The 16,821-nt window shown below is 37.4% G+C and overlaps 1 protein-coding gene across 1 annotated transcript in view; it reads right to left on the bottom strand.

Moving 5' to 3' along the window:
- spock2 (SPARC (osteonectin), cwcv and kazal like domains proteoglycan 2) overlaps nt 1-16,821 on the bottom strand; it is a 35,522-nt gene that overhangs the window by 13,069 nt on the left and 5,632 nt on the right. Inside the window, exons 2-3 of the mRNA XM_079855761.1 lie at nt 6,518-6,563; nt 2,105-2,219 (exon numbers count right to left, since the gene is read on the bottom strand). Of these exons, the coding sequence (XP_079711887.1) occupies nt 2,105-2,219; nt 6,518-6,563 (161 nt within the window). The remainder of the gene's footprint in view (nt 1-2,104; nt 2,220-6,517; nt 6,564-16,821) is intronic.

Raw genomic sequence — 16,821 nt, forward strand, 5'->3', positions numbered from 1 at the left:
AGGATTGTCAGTAAACGGCTAGTCTCGCGTAGCCAGACTGATGGCAGAAGGTCTGGACTCTATCGCAGCTTTCATTGGCCAAGGACCGCCCAGAGGCCGTCTGACTGACATGTAAAACAACCAATCACAGTCCGTTTTGTTTCACATCTTGTTTAGGGGCATGAAAACGTAACGTCGATGTCCCTACAATAACAGACTGTGTAAAATTATTATTTGCTCAATAAATCACTTATTTGCTTTAAAAAGTCTTTCAAAATGTCAATGACGTCAGAATGCTGACGTCATTAGCAGAATGCTAGCGTGTTATGGGCAACAACAACTCAACCTGTAAGAAATTGAAAAGAAATAAGTACTCGTTCATTCAACTTTCGATCTATAACCCATGTTGAACTTGCAAAACCTACAATCAAATCTGAGATTTCTCAACGGCAATCGGGTGAAAGAGACAAATTTAGCCGTCTAGCCCCATTGACTCCCATTCATTTTGCACTCATGGCGAGCGCCCCCAGTGGAACTCTGATTGGAACTACAACCAATAGGACTTAATAGGGCGTTGGAGTGAACAGGCTTTCCGTAGACGGGCTTTGTGATGACTTCGAAAATCCTGATGTGTTACCAGTTAAGTGTGCCATAAGCATCAGACGTTTAGCCAGGGGTCCGTGGTAGAGATGCGCGGTTGGCGGTTACAGCCGCGGACTCCGCAGATAAACCGCGGATCGGACGGATGACGTGACGAAAAATTATATTTTAATTAAATTCGGGCCGGTGGCGGGCATATATAAAATATATGTATAAACCAATCAGCGGATGGCGGGCGGGTGCGGTTTTGAAAATTGGTCAAAAACGTTGGTGCGAATGGATGGCGGACGGATGATGAGTTTTGTGATGCGGTTATAAATAATAGCCCATCTGCGCATCTCTAGTCCGTGGACGTGACGTCATTGCATAGGAAACAGTATCAACGGGATACTGATGTGACGCTCACATCCAGTGTAAGCAAATGACAGCCGTTAAATGACTGAATGCCAGTGGGCGCCCCCCATGGTGTGATGATATATATAATTTGTTGATGTTAGTAACTATTCACTCTGAAGGCAGTCATATGCAAATGCATTTGCCGTGACGTCACAGATCCCGCAACAATATCAAAACGAGCTTGATTAATTAAATGCTTTGTTTATAATGAGGATGATTTTTAAGCTGGATGCAGGATGTTTGAATGGTACAAAGACCACATATATGTCAAAATAACAAGGCAAATTACATTTTTCATGTCATGACCCCTTTAAAGCAGAGGGACATTGCATCAGTGGCACGTTTTTAATTTAAGGTTACAAGAATGTTATCTGTAGTTAGATGTATGGAACAATGAGAACCAACCGCTAAGGAATGGCATCAGGAACATGTTTAGTTTGTAAAAAATAAATAAAAAAACACGCAAGGACTGAATCTGTATACCTCACAATGTGCCATCAGACAACACATGGCTACTTTATTAAACTGCTCTTATTTCACCTCCGCCAGAATATGATTTTCTCCTCACAAGTGAGTGAACATATTTTTTAAAGCATTTGTAATGATTTAATCTTCCCTAGGGTTAAGTTAAGTTAAAATCAAGTTTTCTTTTTCTTTATTTTTTGCACCAAAACAGTCATGGCTTCCTTATTAAATTGCTATTATTTCACCTGTGTCAAAATATGACGTTCTCCTAACAAGCGAGTGAACATTTTGTGTGAACACTTGTGGAAATTTTGTGGATTTTTTTTTTTTTTTTTGGGCGCTTAAAATGACAATTTTCAACCGTTTCTCCTTCTTTGCTGCTGTTCCTTTAAGACTTCTTTCTGAACAGCCATATTTGCTCATAAGCACTCAGATCTGGTTGTTTTGAGCCAATCATATGTACCCTAAAGGATCAGAGACTTGATTCTTCATGATATGAAGATCTGAGTCTGAGTAATGAAAAGCTAGACTGGACAGTTGCATTCTGCACGGTGCCTTAACATGGCACCAATCTTCTTTGATTCATACCCTCAAAAAACAAACACTATCCTGTATTATAGTTAATGCGCATGAAGAGAGAGTCCTGTATATCTGAGAGGCTCACCTGTGCTCCAGCTTCTTGCGGTTGACGCACACGGCACGCTGGTAGCCCTGGGCAACACACACCTTATGTCGGCTGCATTTCACCTTCTGGCAGGGATCTTTAGTGGTGTCCACATCTGCAAGGGCGAGAGATGTACCCCAATAATATACTATGTAGTCCAATCCTTCTTGAGATTTTAATATTGCATTGTTTAAATATTATTGAATTTATATATTGAATTGTTTCAATTATTAATTATATATTTAATTTCAATAATACATATAATATTTAATAATTGTTTAATTGACTTTTGCATATAAGTTTAGTGTTTTTAAAAATTATTTTACAAATTTTGTTAAATGCTGCCACAACAACCTGAACATAAATAAGCAGCAGGAAAAAGATTATAGATTATTTTTTTAAATGCTTATTTTTATTTCATTTTATTAATTTAATTTGTCATTTTCATCTCTATCGCAACTAAAAAACCCTCTGTAATTACACCATGAATCCCTAGTCAAGCCCTTATTTACACTAAAGGAAACATACCACGACAAGCATCCTTTGATTTATGATGGAGAATGATGCAAAAGGAAAACAGTGAATCAAAAAATAGCATAACTCAAATTCAAACGCAAAACTCTCTACGCTACAACAGCATTACCTTAGACAGAGAATGTTATTTTATGTTCTTCCGTAAGCCATCATAATTACATCCTATACCTTATCTCACCATACTACGTATAAAACCCCGACTGCCTGAGAAACAATATTTCAAGACTGAGATTATTGCAATCTATACACAAAGGCACAAGGTTGATCAATAAGCCTCACTTTATCACAAAAGGCTCAAGCAGATTAAAGAGAACACAAGAACGATAATGTTGCTATAGCAACAGTCCAACTCCACAGCGAGGACTGATTAGCTGCTCATATCAGTAAATAAAAAAATAAAAAAACACACAAAGAACTCTCTCTGTCTCGATCCATTATCAACCCTCTCTTCGTAAATATTTCTTATGAGCAGTGGCCCAGTGAGCTTGTCCCTTTAAAACATACTATGAAGGCCTCCATGTGTAAGCAACGCCAAATCCGGCTAAGAGAGTCCAGTCACCGCCGCATCGTCTCTCTCATCCTTCGTTACACTGGGCCGCATTTAATGTGATCATTACAATCGCAGAGTAGAAGTAAGGAGCTACTGACTCAATATCAAGCCCAGCCAGTGCCTGAGCTAATGCAGCTAATATACATCAGCAGCCAGAGACACTTAACCCTCAGCATATCAGATCAACTCGCGACGGAGATAAGGACGCGATACACAGTGAACACGGGAAAGGGAAAATGCAATCACGCTGATAAATAAAAAACGCATGCAGATCAAATAAAGACACCTCCATCTCTTTTTAATGAACTAAAGCGTTGTATCCACTCGAAGGTCTATTAATTCACATACAGGATGACTCAACAGACTGCTGAGATGCTCTTTTCACAGGTACACACACACTGGGAACATGAACTGAACTAAAAAAAAAACATCTGCTTGTGATAAATCTGTCCACATATACCGGCAACACTTTGTTGACCTATTAATGCACATGCATTGTACAGGATGTGTGCAGCTCATATGAGATCATAACATTAAGTATCAGACAGGGGTTATAAGCGATAGATATGTAATAAGATGTGATTCTGTGAAAGTATCACCTTGAGATAAAAAAGAAATACGTAAACTACCTTTCAAAATTTTGAGGTTCGTACAATTTTTTTTTCTCAAGAAATGAATACCTTTATTTAGCAAGGATGCATTTAATTGATCAAAAGTGACAGTAAAGACATTTATAATGTTACGAAAGATTTTTCAAATAAATGCAGTTCTTTCAGACTTCTAAATAATTCTGGGGGAAAAGAAATGGTTTTCATGAAAATATAAAACTGTTTTACAATATAGATAATAAGAAAGGTTTCTAGAGCAGCAATTCAGCTGATCATCAAAGATGATCAAAGATCATGTGACACTGAAGATTGGAGCAATGATGCTGAAAATTCAGCATTGCCATCACAATATTACAGTTTTAGTGTAGTTTTGGTGAGCATAAGAGACTTCTTTCAAAAACATTTTAATAAATCTTACCGACCCCAGACTTTTGAATGGTAGTGTATGTGTAGAGTGTATGTAAAATATGGAAGCCTGTATCCACATTGGAGTAAAAAAAAGAATGTAAAAAAGATAGTTTTGAATATATATCTCCCGACTGAGCTTGTTTATCTCACAATGTGACTTTATATCTCACAATGACTTTATTTTTTATCCCACAATAATTAAAAAAATGTTTGGTCTGTATAGTAAAAAGACACGACTGACATCATCACATGGTGTTTTGAGAAAAAACAATAGTCACAATAGAAACATATCATAGATTTATCCTGAAAGTTGTGTGACAACCGCTGTGTTGATAACTTGTAAAATGCAAATTTGCTCCTCATTAAAAAGGTAAGGACCACCGCCACCTTCAAATAAGCCAGTGTAAATAAGGCTCTTTGGGAATTTCGGTTGCTTTGGTATCTGTTAGCTGTCTGCTGCCTGAAAATCGAAACACGGAGAGCAGATGCTCGTGAAATACCAGACTATAAATAAAATCTTACAAGGCCAATTAAATGCAAACGTAAAGTAAATAATTGTTACTATTCGACATTTCTTCTACACTGCAGATTTATCTAATATAATTCCTATCATTCCACATAAAGGGTGTATTTTAACACTCTTAAAACTGGTTGGCCAGAAAAATCTCTTTAAAATATTTTAAATGGATTTCTTTTTACTTTTAAAATCCCTTCAAATAGCAGTTATTTACTAAATAAAAGTGATTCTGACACTATAAGATGAGTGATAGATTCTCTTTGAAAGAAAAAAGGATGCATTGAATGCTTTTTAAGTGGAAACATCATATTTCTTGGGGCATTAAGGGCTGGGACAAATCTCTTTTACCACTGTCTCATTAATTATCTCATAAAGGAGACAAAATGCGTTCAATGCGGCGAGATGAATAGGTTCTATTTAATCCATTTAAAAAAAATATGATTATGAGTGCATATACCTAATGTGTGTACATTCGAAGAAAAAATTCTAAAAATACACAATGCAATGCTTGATTCAAAATACGGATAAAGCATTGCATTGTGTATTTTTAGAGTTTAAAGGAAATCTCTGTAAACTTAATAGGATAATACCTTAGTTCCATATTTCTACTGAATTTTTTTCATTATTACAGCGTACGGACCCTTATATATGTGATTAATACATTTAGTTGGGTTTGGTTTGAAAGTGTCAAATCAATAATATCACAAATACAAACTGTTAAATATTATTTAGCATTTTATGTTGCTCTCTAACCTTTGACAAATGGATCTGACAATAATTCCCTAATTGTCACAGAGAATGAGTACAATTAATGAGTTTCAAACAAAAGATGTGAAGTGGGTGTAGAGACGGCTGCACAAGTAGCTTTAATGCCAACTCAAAAAACGGACCATCGGGTTCATGGACCTCTGTTCTTGGACATATGAAGCTTAAGTGGATTTGTGCTTTGAAGGAACAAAGCCAGTGTCAGTCAGTGCTAAATCAAGCCTCCGGGGCTCTTACTGGGTCTTCTGTGGAACTAGCAATTATCCATTAATTACATCCTGAGATATTTGCTAATGGACTCCTCAATTCTGAGGACTTCGCTTCAACTGAAAAATCAAGACATAATGTTCAAATGTGTCCGGGCAGTCTCTCTACACCAGCACAACGAGGAGATGACCTCATCTCTTGTGTAAGCAATTAGTGTTTGGCAGCCGGGAAGAAAAGTAGGGCTGTCTGCTGTGACAAACATACGCAGACTACAGTCAAGACTAACCGCACCATTGAATAATAATTACAATGGTTGCACGACACTGTTAGGGATTTGTTTTAAAACACTAAATATTACATTTCTGACTGAATTAATTCAGACCAAAGAGCTAAAAATGCAGTCTGAAATCAAACTCGAGACAATACGAGACCATTTAGATTTTTTCAAACAAAACAAATTTTAAATAAACTTTGAAAATCTAAAGTTTGAAATTTGCTAAGTGTTCTAATCATCAATGTAATATTTGCATACTGAATACTCTTTCTTCTCTCCTCAAATTATATGCATGCTGAATGCAGAGCATCATGAAAATGCATACTTTATTTACACAGAAACAAAATACAAAACTAGCATTAATTCCTCAATAAATGACTTGAATGCAAATCTAGTCTGAACATTTAATGTAAAATGAAGCTCCATTTAAAAATAAACTAGGCCATTGTTTGGCACGTCATGTGATTTGGGCACTTAAATTGAATGGCTAAAAGACTGCTCCATAAAATGTAATAATGTGATGCTATTAGTAATATTAAATATGACTTACTTTCATTTGAGCTTTGATTTTCATCCCACGATCTGATGTAATCATCCTGACAGAAACAAAGAAATCAAACAGTCAAATGTGCTGCATAGAATGAACTTTAAGCCTTTAGTCAAAAATAATACTTCTATCACTGTGTATCTATCATTAACCAAACTTAAACGTACAATACTAAGATGTTTGAATTGTGAAAAGCAGTGGAAAAGCACTAATGGAAAAAGGAGGGATGGAACTTGAAGATAAACAAGACAAAAAAAAGGTGAAAGCTTGAATGAATTGTCAAGCAAAAATGCACAAGCAACTTAGACTGCATAAAAAGTAGGTTACGGCTTTGATGGAGAATATTAGATTAAGCAATTTAAAAGAGACATCAAACACAAGCAAAGTCATGATACAGCACTACTGACCTCCACTTCCTGGTGAAATGTGAGAAGGATGAATCAAAGACAAAAGAGAAGGAGACAGTTAGAGGAGAGCGATGCATCTCTAAGGAGCAGCTATCAAGAAAAAAAGACAGGATCCAACTGCTAAAAAAACATCTATTTGCTGTGATATTCCATGATGTTCCCAACATGTGTCCTTTTAAAAGAGGCAGTTGCTTTAAGATAATTATACACATGGTGCTCATAACACTTTCAACACCCTGACTAATAATAATAACAACCTTTTTTGTAAAGTTCACAAGCTTATTAGTGTCATCAGCAGTCATTTATCTTTGCAGTTGTAGGTGTAAACAGGAGGAGAAATGGCATATTGATTGAATTTGGCTTTGTCAGCTAAAACATCGCAATAAATAACTTTTCTGTACTGTAGCAAATGTTCATATGTCAAGTGGCAATACATACAATTTATCACTCCTGAAGTGTAGACTATTAAAAAAAAGCATTTTCATTAAATAGAAGTTACAATTATTTAATAGGGTTTTTGATGAAATACATTATGGCTAAATCTATTTAATAATTTAAGTCTGTTTATGCTGCCTACAAAGGAAATACTGTGTGGTGTACTGAGACATTAGATGTCCATAATCAGTAAACATCTGATGAACAGAGTGGTAAAACCTCTTGAATATATTTTGTATCTTTAGTTTATGCAAATCGAAGGAACCACCCATTCAAACACAACCCTAAATTCTTCAGATATGCACTTTTGAGAGAAGAGAGTTGTACACTCAGTGAGCGTGAAGTATGTGGAAAATTCTGTCACATCAATGTGTTCCCCCTCGCTGAAAAGATGCAAGGATGAATCAGAGCAGAGAAATATTGCCACGGCTAACATAAATATTGCCACAACATATCATCGCCATCTAATTTTATGTAACCATCATCACAACACATCACCATCATCGAAATTTCTTAAAAGCTTAAAAAACTTGAGAATTCTTCTAGCTTATAGAGTGCAACAGTGTGCCACTTTTCAGCAGCCTTGGTGCCAAAAGTATTTTTCCCATATAGTTGTAAACCATGAACCAAATCAACCAGCTATGAACTTAAACTTTATTTGAAGCAAAAAAATATTTGAAATTCGGACAAAGGTGGGAAAATGAGGGAAAGAATACAATCCCATGAAGTAATCTGATTAAAAAAATATATTTTGTATTTATATAGAGACAATATATTGCAAAATATTGAAGGGAGAGGATTCTGGAATCCACAGCTGCTTCAATGTATATCTAATGAGTGATTATAATCAAGGTATTAATCAATATTTTTCCTTCTAAATATCACATGAGTTGAATGACTTCTCTAAGCTTATGAGATTTTACTTAGTTATAGAAGTTACCAGTGTGATGAAATGATCTTTTCATGTATTCTCTAATGTCAGTATTCAATATCTGAGAGGTGACTGAGGGTCTTGCTTATTTAGCCCGGCTTCCAGAGATAAAAAAAAAATGGACTTGTTTTGTTTGAGAAAGGTCTTCAACATGTGTTTCAACATATATCTGTTCTTCTAGCTCACCATGACAACTAAAGGTCACAAGGGTCATTGGAACCAATAGTTTAAGAGGCCATTTCTTAGTTAAAACATTTACTTTACTGTTCTATATTAGAGTGTCCTCTCACTGAGAGAAAGAACATGTTATCTGGATGATTTGGGAAGAGTCTCCTGTTTATAGTTACCCTGGTAATCCAGAGTTCTCGCGAGAGCACAAGTTGAATTTGCTCAGCGAGTTACTCTGGTGTCGAGTAATGATGCTCATTAAATATGCCCCTCGATCTGAGCTGCACCAATCACATCGGGTTATCTGATATAGGCGGGGCAGAGGCGAGCTAAACAGATGACGACAGCGCTGTGACGTCGAAGTCATTAGTAAACATTGCAAGATGGCTATGGATGAATACCAGTTGTTTGAAATGGCTTTGGCTTCTATAATGAATGAGTTAGACTTTGCTTTTTATCTAAAACAAAACAGAAGACGCCGCTCGAATCGCCTTTGCAAGAAGGACGTTTTTGCCGTTTTGCCGACCGGATACGGTAAGAGTATAATCTACCAGTTAGCTCCGCTGGTAGCTAAGCGTATGGGGTTTATTGGTGTGATTGGTCGTAGTGTTATCCAATTGCGTGCAGTGAGATTTTCAAATGCATGCTTGGTGCCGTCCCTCGAGCTGGGCGATTTTCATTAGTCGACGCCAGACCATTAATCTTTCAGATTTAGGTCTGGATTTCCAGGCTAGTTTATAGTTAGAGCCTGACCAAATACAACCTTGAAGAAGCTGTGTGTGTGTGTGTGTGTTAGTATTCTTGGTTACAGGTTAAGGAACAAGTGGCATTATTGGAGATTGACTGACTTGTTTTCTTCGACATGCTGGCGCCAGACACACATTTGTGACCTCGGAGGGCCACTCGTTCCTAACTCAGGGTCCTGGTGACAGCCGTACATGGAGATGTGCTACTGCCTACAGTCCATGTGTGGGAAATTTACTATGTTTCTTAGCCATTCAGAATCATTCAACCTGAAGTAATGACGTAGCTTAGACCTTGGTGAAGGGCATAACTGCTGTGATCTTTGTAAATGCAGAGCATGGCCTGCAAACTCCTTGTGAGTCTTGAAGCTGACTTCTGCCTGATGAAACTGCAAACTATCTTCAGTAAAACAATTCTTTAATTTATTATAATTCTGACTCTTGTCTTAAATTGACTGCACTTCTAACTCCTGGTCTTAATTAATCATATCTGGTCCTTGGGTCTTTAACTGTATATACCCTAACAATATGCATAACTATTTAAGTACTTTAATTTAATGTAGTTTTTCATCAGGAATTCCACTCTTGAATGTGATTATTTAAACAATAAGTTGAAATACTGAGGACTGATAGCTTCAACAAAACCATATACCACTGATTAACAACTTCGTAGCTGACAGTAAGTCTGTCTTTAAAGGTTTATAAGTTGTTGCTCAAAATTAATTCCCCTATAGAGTAAATGAATGGGATTTTTCATTCCAGAACCCGACTCTTGCATTCTATATGCAGAAACAACAATAAGTAACAGTGGCTCAACCGATGGTTTGCGTTTGGGGCGAGGCTATCTGTCTCACTATCGAATAGAAGAAGGGAAGAGTATAAAGAGGGGGAAATTACATACTTTCCTTAACGAAGGACATGTTAATATTATGAATAATTATATTAACAGCTCAAATGTCATCCAAAATTTGACCACATGTGGATGCGTAAACCCAACAATTTGTTGTCTTTGAAAGCATAAAGACATTTTAGAGTGAACAGCACTTGAGACAATCTAGGAAGCAGTCATCCACAGATGAGCTTCTCCTGTATCCGGAGTCAGCTCATATTTGGCCTGCCTTGAGTGAAGGCTGCCAGGACCATCCCTCAGAGGATCTTGGTCTCATCAAAAACACCACTGAACGCATCAACCCCTCCTGTGTTGACTGACAGCTCTTTTATTCCTCATATGTCTGAAATGTTATCGGGCATGTCTGAAAATGCACTCTGTAAATTCATCTTCGATTTGGAGGCGCTGATAACACCTGTGCTTGTTTGTTTGTATGACATACAAGCATCTGATTGGCACATGAGAAGAAGATAAAAAGTGATACACACATGCATGGGCGTGCGTGTTCAAGCAGCAGTTGGCGGGTGAACTGGATCTGTCTTTTTCACTCATACTTGACAGTTACATGCCATATGCACTATTGTGCTCCTCTGTTGCTGCTGCTATGAAAACATCTGCGACAGAAACACAGCATAAAGGCATCAGGGAACACAAATCTAACGTATTTACCTTTCAATTCATATTTTTCACGTGATGTCAACCTTATATGAACGCCCACCTGGAAGGCAAAACAATGCCTTCCTCCACTGTCCAACTGTTATTTTAATCAGCTTTTTACTAAGTTCTAATATAGTGATGATGTTAAAAGACCAAATTCACTGTAAAAAGTGAACAGTTGGATCAACTTAAAAAAATTACTTCAATTGGTAACACCTAAAGAATTTAAGTTTTCTCAACTTAAATTATCACGTTTTCCGTGATAATTTAAGTTGAGAAAACTTAATTTCTTTAGGTGTTACCAATTGAAGTAATTTTTTTAAGTTGATCCAACTGTTCACTTTTTACAGTGTTCAGTATGCACCTTATTGATGATGCATTTGATATTATGCACGTTAAGTGTTATCCCACAGCAAACCATTATAAAGAAAATGCGTAATTTATTAAAACAATGATAATGGAGGACCAAATTCAGTATACACCTTATAATGAAGCATGCTATGTGGCAAGAAAATGAACCCCGAATCTGAATGCAACAGTTTCAAGTTAAGTATTTTACCACAGATTTAGTGGGTATGCAATTTAGTGGGTTACGTTCGTGTTATGAGCTCATCTGATTGTCTATATTTAATATGCATCATCAATAAGTTTACTGAATTTTATGTTTTAATCACGCTGTCTTAATACATTAAGCTAGCGTTATTATTCGCCGAAAATCCCCATCCACTATGAGAAAGCGCACATTTCACATTCAAACACACATCTCCCAAAACACGGCATGTTGCAATCTGTGACGAAGGGGAGCCCATAAGCGTTTGACTGCCATAAAACATGTCGTAAAGCTTATTGAGGCAGCATTTTTTATTTATTTATAAGGAAAGTGGGATTTGACGTTTAATGTTGCTGCTGAGAATAGAGATGAAGATCGGAGAATAAAGGGTTGAATTTGGGTCTGTTCCTCACAATCGTATGGATTCTAAAGATCTCGATTACAGCGCACAGATAAAATGTATTACTTTTGTTAATTTATGTTGCATTTTTGGTGTATTTTATGGTTTTGTTGTTAGTCATAGCATAGGACTATCCTGAGAAAATGCCTTTTGAGTCCCACGGCAAACAGAATAAATATTACATGATACAACAAGTAATAAATTATACACTCAATGAGCTGAAGCACTTCTGAACAACAATCTTCATCATGTGATTGAAAAAGTCATTCTACTATATTTCATTTTAGGAGCCAGCCCTTGTCACTATTTTGCCTGGCAACCTGCTTTCAGCGTGTGACCTCTCACCTTGTTGTCTCTTTAATTTCATGTCATGCCTTGTAACCTTAAGGGGATTCAAGTTTGGCTGTCTCTATTTTGCCTTTTCTGTTTCCACACATACTAGAGATTTGCTTTGACAAGTTTGGAATGCTCAAAACGACTCCTTGTTGGAGGCGCACAGAGAAGCAGCCTTCCTTAATTGATTAAAGCCGGATGGACCTCACAATGGCCTCACACCCACATATTCATCACATCCCAGTGTTGCTGGCAATCACGCAGGCTCCTTACAGTTCATAAACACCCCAGGCAGTGCATGAAGCTGAGGGCCCACACATCTATTCCTTTGACTCTGAATCTAATCGGTCGTGTTCCACAAGCTAAAAAAATCAAGGGAAAAACAGATACTGTATTATATCGGAAGCTTCCAATGTTTTCACTGTCACACCATGGCTATAGCTGACAGGCAAGTACAAGCCTCCCACTTGATTTTATGCATAGGGCCTTTTCCAACTGGGCTTTTCAGATTAACCACATACAGGAACATCAAAAGCTTCGCTAACAGCCCATCACTGCCTCCCCCCCCCCCCCCCCCCCTCTCCCCTCTCTTGACTGTGAACATCCTTGCTTTCCACGTGCAGAAAAAACTCTGGCCTGCCATTCTGTAAGGGTTTTTGTAGAGCGGCAGGCAGATCCTCCAGGAAAGAACTCCAAAGAGAGTGCTGATTTCTCAGTGAGAATGCCCTAAGAGTATTTGTTACTGACTCATGCATTTAAGTGAAAACATATAACTGAGGGTGAATGCTTCATGATGACTTTTATTACAGTTATCTTTATTGAGACACATAAGAGGTTACCATGTGCACTTTGATGCACGAGACATTTAATAATTTGACTTTGTGACGCCTGACTCATTGTAAACAGATGAAGTGATCCATCTAGCACAAATGCCCAGCAGATCCGCAGCACTGTAATACTCTATAATGGATAACGCACAGATGGACAATGAGATCACATTATAATTTTAACAATTTCAGCTATTTACTTATCATGATAAATCATAGTTTGCCAACTTGTGCCCCAGGTTGGAACAAAATGAAGTGCTCAAGTATTAAACAACAGTTCAATAAACAAGAAGATAATATTGAGTAAAGTGTGGTGTAAAGTATTTGAAAAAATGTAATTAGCTGCTGTACAGAATCTTTTTGGTTACTTTATACTTTGACTGAGTATCAAAGATATTAGCAACATTTCCTTTCTACTTTTTTAAATAAGTATAAGTACTCTTTACTAGATATACATTTGTAATGAGTAATGCAATTAATGTAATGAGTAATGCAATTAGTTCAATGAGTAATGTATTCGTTCAAACATTATGGACCATGGCAAGCAGACTTTGGGACAAAAGGAGAAATAAAACGAGGATCAATATCGGCGTGGCGTTTTCGAGATGCCGAGACCTCCGGGTCCGCGACAAACTTCAACTTGACAGAGCTTCACGACTTGACAGAGACACCGCTCTTGCATACTTATTAGACAGGTGAGCAAATGTACATAAAACGAATGAATTTTATATAGCTCAAAATGATGAAATGTTAGAATATGATCAGTATGTTTTTCTAATGTTGATCTAGGTTACTGCTAATCTCATACAGCCAACAAACACATAGAATAACATTATAATTTTCAACACACTCAAATGCAGTTTAGTATGATAGTGTAGACCAATTTTAATTTGTTACATAAACTGACCAGTTTGAGTAGAAATTCAGCACTTGCGGGTAGTTCAGTAGAATGAAATGTCCTCATTCCTTTATATCCGCGGGACTCGCGTGTGGCGCTGATATCTGTCTCTCATTAGCAATCGCAACCATTAGGTTAGCGACCCCTAGTGGCGTACAATTACATATTGTAGCTTTAAGAGAATAGGGACAACCCTTTTAGACCATGCGCCGGGTGCGTCGACCATTTGTCCTGTCGTTAAACTAGCAAAAGTGGATTCGGACACGCCCTAAGTGCATTTGCACCGTTAAAATAGGGTCCTATGTCTACACTGTACGCGACCGTTGACGCTAGAACCTGTCTACACTTGACCCGACAAAGCGAGCGTTGCAAATCCATTTGTCCTTCCTATGAGAAGTATCGCGAGTGCTTGGACCGGAGTACGTCATACGGCATCAGTTTAGGTGTGTCGCGTCGCACTGCGCTGCATCCAGTGTATACAACACCACTGATTATAATGGGTTCTATTGTCTTTTGTCACATCGCGCCACTCACATCTGGTGTAGATATTAGAAATGTTTAGCCGGTGCAGACTTTTAATCATGTGGTATTGGAATTGGTAACTTGTAATTGAGTCATTTTTGCTGTAAGGTATCTCTACTTTTACTTATGGTTTTCAGCCAGGTACTCTACACTACTGGAGTAAAGGCAACGGTAGCTATTAAGATAACTATAACGATAACTATATTAGCGTTCTTCACATCGACTCATGATAACATTCTGTTTATTATATGCGCAGATTGCGCACTCTTCAGTTATGTTGTCTGACGCATTAAAAGCTTAAGCTCTTATAGATGTGGGGATTCTGATTAGAACGATTATTAAAAATGTATTTAAATATATTTTTAGCTGTACAAAACAGCTCTTTATACTGCTTGATATTGCAAACTGGTATTTCTTTCCATAATATTTTAATGTATTAACATAATTATAAACACACTGGTTTGTAGCATAAATAGTTTTACCATTTACTTCACTTTGTTGTTCTTCTAGTTATTAACTTAAAGCGGCTAATGAATCAAACGTCTTGCACATTCACAGAAAACAGCTAACTTCGCTTTGCAAAATAGGGTGAATAGTTATATAGTTATAGTTATCATCCTTGGTGTTCTATTGAGGTGAATGTAATTTAATATATATAACAGCTAGTTCCAGTCCTCAATTTAGATTTTCATCTTATGAGTGAATCTATTCACCTTATTTTGTGAATACATTCACTCATAAGATGTTGGTCTGTATTAGTATTTTTGTAACGGCACTCGTTTTGTAACGGCAAAATCGAGGACTGGAACTAGCTGTTGTATATATTAAATTAAATTTGTTAATAGTTTGGGGCAGAACTATGGTAGTCAGACCAATAGCATGCAGATAGGCAGTGCAGAAATTATATAACACACATTAGAAGAAATTTTAGATTTTTCTCAATGCAAATTAGAGTGTCAAATTATCTCCAATGTGCCCAGAAAAACTGCTTCAGTCAGTAATGTTCAATCTTCTGGCCTCTTCAGCGTCAATAACACTCCAACCGATTGTAAGGAACCAACTGACAGCTCTGAAAGTGAGGCAGAACAAAACAGCGCAGGCAAGTGCTGCCTTTAAATGAGCAAACCTGACACTAGAAGCAGTCAATAAGGCTTCCTCTGCTTGAGAACGGAAGAAATGAAGGACTCAAATGCTGGGGGTTATAGGGGAATACAGGCTTGACAGTTCATATTACCTCCATACATTTATGGAGCTCTTTAGGCTTAATCCTTCCTCATTACCGCTGGAGGCAAAATGAACTTAAATGGAGTTTAAAACAAGTCACTTAAACTGGACATTTAAAAAAAAAAAAAAACAGCATGTCTTATTTTAAGTACATTTCAAATAAATGCCACCTTCATCAATGATGAGCAGTCTTAGGGGGCAAAAATAACACTGTTATTGTTGTATTTGTAACTGGATGCCCAGAGCAAAAGCCTTTTATAATTCTGTGGTTTTACTAAGTCAGCTTGATCTTCAGAGAACACAGTGTTTGGTACCCAAACTCCCAGGGGCTGCAGGAAACAGCCAAGAGAGTGACAGAAATGTAAGATAGCACTCATTCCTTAGCACATATTGGAAGGAAAAAGACATGTTAAAAGAGCTGTAAGACCCATTTCATGCCTCAAACTGGACCAAAGCCTCCGAAAATTAGCCTGGGTATGCCACTCACGGCACCTGCACTTTCCAGATAAAAAGTCTAATTCAGCAAGAAAGGCCCAGACCCCAGGAGCAGAATGATGAAAGGCCAGTTTCTCACCACTCAATTAAAGCCCACCTACACTCCTGGCCTATAGCCAAGACACTCTGCTGCAATGCCCTCACTCGCTTTTCTCAACAGCCATTCTACCGCACTCAATTTCCCCTGTCCCGCAGGCCCGCAACCTCCTCCTCAGACAATCCAGCCTGTTGAGTCTCAGTTCAGGCTGAGAGTGACAACCTGTAACCCTGGATCACAAAACCAGTTACATGTCGCACGGGTATATTTGTGGCAATAGCCAACAATACATTGTATGGGTCAAAATTATCGATTTTTCTTTTATGCCAAAAATCATGAAGATATTATGTAAATTTCCTACCGTAAATATATAAAACATTTATTTTTGTGAGTGAATGCAGCACATTCGCGAACATAAATGGAAAACTTTAAAGGCGATTTTCTCAATGTTTCGATTCTTTTGCACCCTCAGATTCCAGATTTTCAAATAGTTGTATCTCGGTCATATCATAACAAATCATACATCAATGGAAAGCGTATTTATTCAGCTTCCAGATGATGTATAAATCTCAATTTCAAAAAAATTGACCCATGTGACTGGTTTTGTGGTCCAGGGTTACAGATGTGCATAAACATGCATCGACTGAGTTCCAAAAAAAAGCGTAATGTTTTGCATTTGAGAGCACTGAATGCTGATTTATCATGGCTGAGAGCTTAATGGGGTATTTGGGTGTATCATCTTAAACTGCATTATCCGTAGTTATGGACCATATGCTATCTCTGGCAGTTGT

The sequence above is a fragment of the Squalius cephalus genome (assembly GCF_949319135.1).
Source record: "Squalius cephalus genome assembly, chromosome: 21".
Taxonomy (NCBI): domain Eukaryota; kingdom Metazoa; phylum Chordata; class Actinopteri; order Cypriniformes; family Leuciscidae; genus Squalius; species Squalius cephalus.